The sequence below is a fragment of the Gallus gallus genome, chromosome 11, assembly GCF_016699485.2.
Source record: "Gallus gallus isolate bGalGal1 chromosome 11, bGalGal1.mat.broiler.GRCg7b, whole genome shotgun sequence".
Taxonomy (NCBI): Eukaryota; Metazoa; Chordata; class Aves; order Galliformes; family Phasianidae; genus Gallus; species Gallus gallus.
The window spans coordinates 1,074,899-1,078,270 of NC_052542.1; the positions used below are offsets into that span (position 1 = coordinate 1,074,899).

Below are 3,372 nucleotides of genomic sequence, written 5' to 3' on the forward strand. Positions count from 1 at the left end.
AGTGGTCTCCATTAGGCGGTGCCATGGGGTGCTGGAAGCCCCCATGTTCCCATACTGTGGCAGCAAGGTGAGGGGGCAGGGGATGATTTGGTGATGCTTGCCCATGAAGAGTGGACCATGGGACCCTCCACCTGCCCTAGGACACCCATCTCTTACATGGTACTTGAAGTGCAAGCACTCAGCCAGCCAGCATAGGCAATAACCTTGCTTTCTGCAGAGCAAAGCCCCATTTCCCACCTCCACAGCCCTTCTTACTGGAAAATATCTCCTTCTTGCCCAGATGCATCCAGCAGCCCCTGCCCACACATGGATACGGGCAGCATCTTCTTCCCGTACCCCACCCTATGTGTGGTGATGCGGAGCCCTTCACTCCATCTCTGCCTTACTCCGTGTCCCCAACCACCTGTTCCCCCATGGGGAGCCCTTCCTGGACAGATCCTAAGCCACCACCACACTCGTTCTTCCGCCAGACCTGGGCAGCCAGCCCACCTCCTTGGAGATGGACACTTAGCTCCTGGGAGGGAAATTTCCAGCAGTGACAGCTGTCACTTGAGTGGACATGTGTCAGTGGCGATGGTTGGGAGCAGCCTGTTCTGACACTCATGGATGAAGAGTGAGACGCTGTGGGAAGACGCTGCCCTCCATGGGGCTCTCAGCGTGCACCAGAACCTGTTGTGGTCACAGAGTTGGCAGCACTGATGTTCTCTGATATGGGTTTATTGAGGGGGAAGTCAGAAACATTGGGGCCACTGCCAGGATCCAGGCACGAGGCCGGGCCAGCAGCTCACCAGGCCACAACGTTCCCTTCCCAGTCCAGGAAGGCCCCGCTGTCCTTCTCGGAGAGGTTGGAGAGCACCTTCAGCATCCCTCCTACGCTCGCGTCCACCGTCAGCGGGGGCTGCAGGGCAGAGGGAGAAACACGGGCGTGTGTGCCCAAGGGCTGCCCAGGCTGTGCCCTGGAGCCTGGCTGCAGGAAGGCAGCGGCTCCGCCGAGGGGGAAGCAGAGCCCTGGGCAGAGGGTGAGAGCTGGGAAGCCGGGCGGTGGGGCTGCCAGAGCCAGGGCTGGCGCTGCGCAGGGGTCCCCGGGCAGGGAGAGCTGCCACGGTGCTGACGGAGCAGGGCCCCTGAGGGGGTCTTGGTGCAGGGCTCCGGGAGACAGCAGCCCCCCATGGGAAACCAGCACAGGCTGTGGATGCACCCAACACAGGGAAGCCCCTACCGTGTACCCGGCTGCGTTCCCCATGTCTGTTTGCACCCATCCGGGATGGAGAGCGACGCAGAGGATGCCGTGTTCCCGGTACCCCATGGACTGGCACCTGGTGAGCATGTTCAGGGCAGCCTGTGGGAGACAGCACGGGGATCAGGTGGGAATTGGGGCAATGTTCTGTGAAAGACGAGGTGAGTGGCAGGAGCTCAGTTACGGTAGAGAGATGCAGAGACTGTCAGAGATGACACCAGGGGGCTCATGCAGTCATTTACAGATAAAGAAATGCTGGACTTATGTCCAATGCATCACATACCTTGCTGCAGCGATAAGCAACACAATGTGCAGCCTCCCATAAATACATTTCTTTGATCGAACCCCCAATGCTGGACATGTTGACGATGGCCGCCTTGCTGCAGCTCATCCCCGAGCCCGGGCTCCCCTGGGCTGCCTTCTTCAGCAGGGGCAGGAACGCCTGTGGGGAGGGGAAGAAGAGGCATGCACAGAGGAGGCCCATTGGAAGGGCATGTTTCATTCTGTAGCAAGTCACTTAAGATCCACTGAATCAGATGACAGTGGTGGTTGGCAGATATCTCCGTACACCATCTGATGCAACCTCCTCTACTCAGTCAGCGCCACCTGGAGCCCATTGGCAAGACCGTGGCTGATGAGGTTTTCCAAGGAAGGACGCTTCACAGCCTCTGTGCTCAGCCCATGTCAGCGCTCAGCCACCCATCAGTGAGCCCTGTCGAGCCGACCCCTTCCCTCCTCCATTGAGGACCTCTGGGTCACAGGACAGGAATGTTCTGGGAGCTGTGGTTGAGCGCATTACCTGGCCCAGCAGGAGAGGTGCAATGGTGTTGGTGGTGAACAATTGTGACATGTTGTCCAGTGTCTCTGTGTCAAGTGAATTTGTCTTTGCAATTCCAGCGTTGTTGATGAGGAGGTTCAGCCCCGAGCCCTTGAGGCGCTCCCCGACGCTGGCTGCGGCCGCCTTGATGCTGGCGGGATCGGTGACTTCTGCAGAGGCGAGGTGGGGAGGTGAGTGCCCGCTGCCCTCGGTGTGTGCCAGCAGGCACAGTGCTGGGACAGAGCCCTGCACCAGGGATGGGGGAGGATGCAGCGCTGGCACAGCAGGGAGCCCGGCTGAGGGACCTTCACCCTTTGGGGTGCGGCTGCGTCACGTACCGAGCGGGACGATGACCAGGTTGGGGTGCTTGGAGGCCAATTTCTGCAGCTCCTGTAGAAGACAGCTGATGTGAGGCATATGCCGTGTCCCGATCAGCATGGCAGACACCAGCAATTTGCCTCCAACCCTGGGACACATGGTGTCTGACAGTAGTAGCAGCTCTCAGCCTGTCCCTCAAGAGCTCCTGTATCCCACATAGACATCCTTCCACAGATGTCCCACTCCAGTTCTCCTATGTTCAGGGCTAGGACCTTCAGCCCTCTTTTGGAAACCTTCACACATCCCGTCCCCCTCACCAGCCCTGCTGTCCCTCACCTCAGCTCCGTCCCAGCCCAGCCTCACCTGTGCTCGCTGTCCCTTGGGGTCCCGGCAGCCTGCAAAGACCCACTCAGGTGGGTTTGGCAATGCCAGCAGGTGCTGCACAAGACCCAGGCCAATGCCCCTGTTGGCCCCAGTCACCAGTGCAGAGTGGACACGCAGCTCTCCCATATTGCTTCTCCTGCCTCTGCTCCAGCTCACATTGTTTGTGCAGCACCCTAAGCTTCTTGTAGCATGCTGAACTTTGACCACACCCACACTGGGCTTGCGCAAACCCTGGGTTCAATGTATAACCTCTGCAGCTCTTTGATCAGCCTGGGTCACAGCTCCTGGTTGGGAGCCAGCCTTACTAAAGGGCAGAAATGACATTGCATTTTAATTCAAACTCTGCTGGTAAGGTGTGTGGATGCTGAGTGTGTATCTGGTCAAACGGCACCTGGTCCCGACCCTTTTTCCTGTCGCACACAGGATATGGAGAAAACGAGGCAGCCATAAAGAAAGTGCAGAAACACAAACCTAAAATGTGCCCTTAAAATGTGTAGGCTCACATGCGTTCATGTGAACCCAACCTGGTTAATGGCACAGATGGTTGAAGGCGTGTGAGAGGGCGAGAGAAGTCAGTCCATCAGGTGTGTTTCATGGAGCACCTTGCTAACTGGAA

General features: G+C 58.2%; 1 protein-coding gene across 1 annotated transcript; it reads right to left on the bottom strand.

Annotated features, from left to right (window-relative positions):
- Nucleotides 1-696: 696 nt before the first annotated feature.
- LOC769668 (estradiol 17-beta-dehydrogenase 2-like) lies at nucleotides 697-2,923 on the bottom strand. The gene is made up of 6 exons (NM_001318839.2): nucleotides 2,736-2,923; nucleotides 2,393-2,444; nucleotides 2,037-2,224; nucleotides 1,521-1,679; nucleotides 1,220-1,339; nucleotides 697-898 (listed from the first exon to the last, which is right to left on the bottom strand). The coding sequence occupies exons 1-6, from the start codon at nucleotides 2,880-2,882 to the stop codon at nucleotides 785-787; spliced, it is 780 nt and encodes a 259-aa protein (NP_001305768.2). The 5' UTR covers nucleotides 2,883-2,923; the 3' UTR covers nucleotides 697-784.
- Nucleotides 2,924-3,372: the final 449 nt, after the last annotated feature.

Bases quoted from the DNA above. Each gene is read 5' to 3' on its own strand.
- LOC769668 (NM_001318839.2), bottom strand. From the start codon at position 2,882: ATGGGAGAGCTGCGTGTCCACTCTGCACTGGTGACTGGGGCCAACAGG. The intron at 2,445-2,735 runs GTGAGGCTGGGC...TGTCTTCTACAG, and splicing joins CCAAGGGACAGCGAGCACAG to GAGCTGCAGAAATTGGCCTC. The intron at 1,340-1,520 runs GTATGTGATGCA...TGTCTCCCACAG, and splicing joins TTGCTTATCGCTGCAGCAAG to GCTGCCCTGAACATGCTCAC.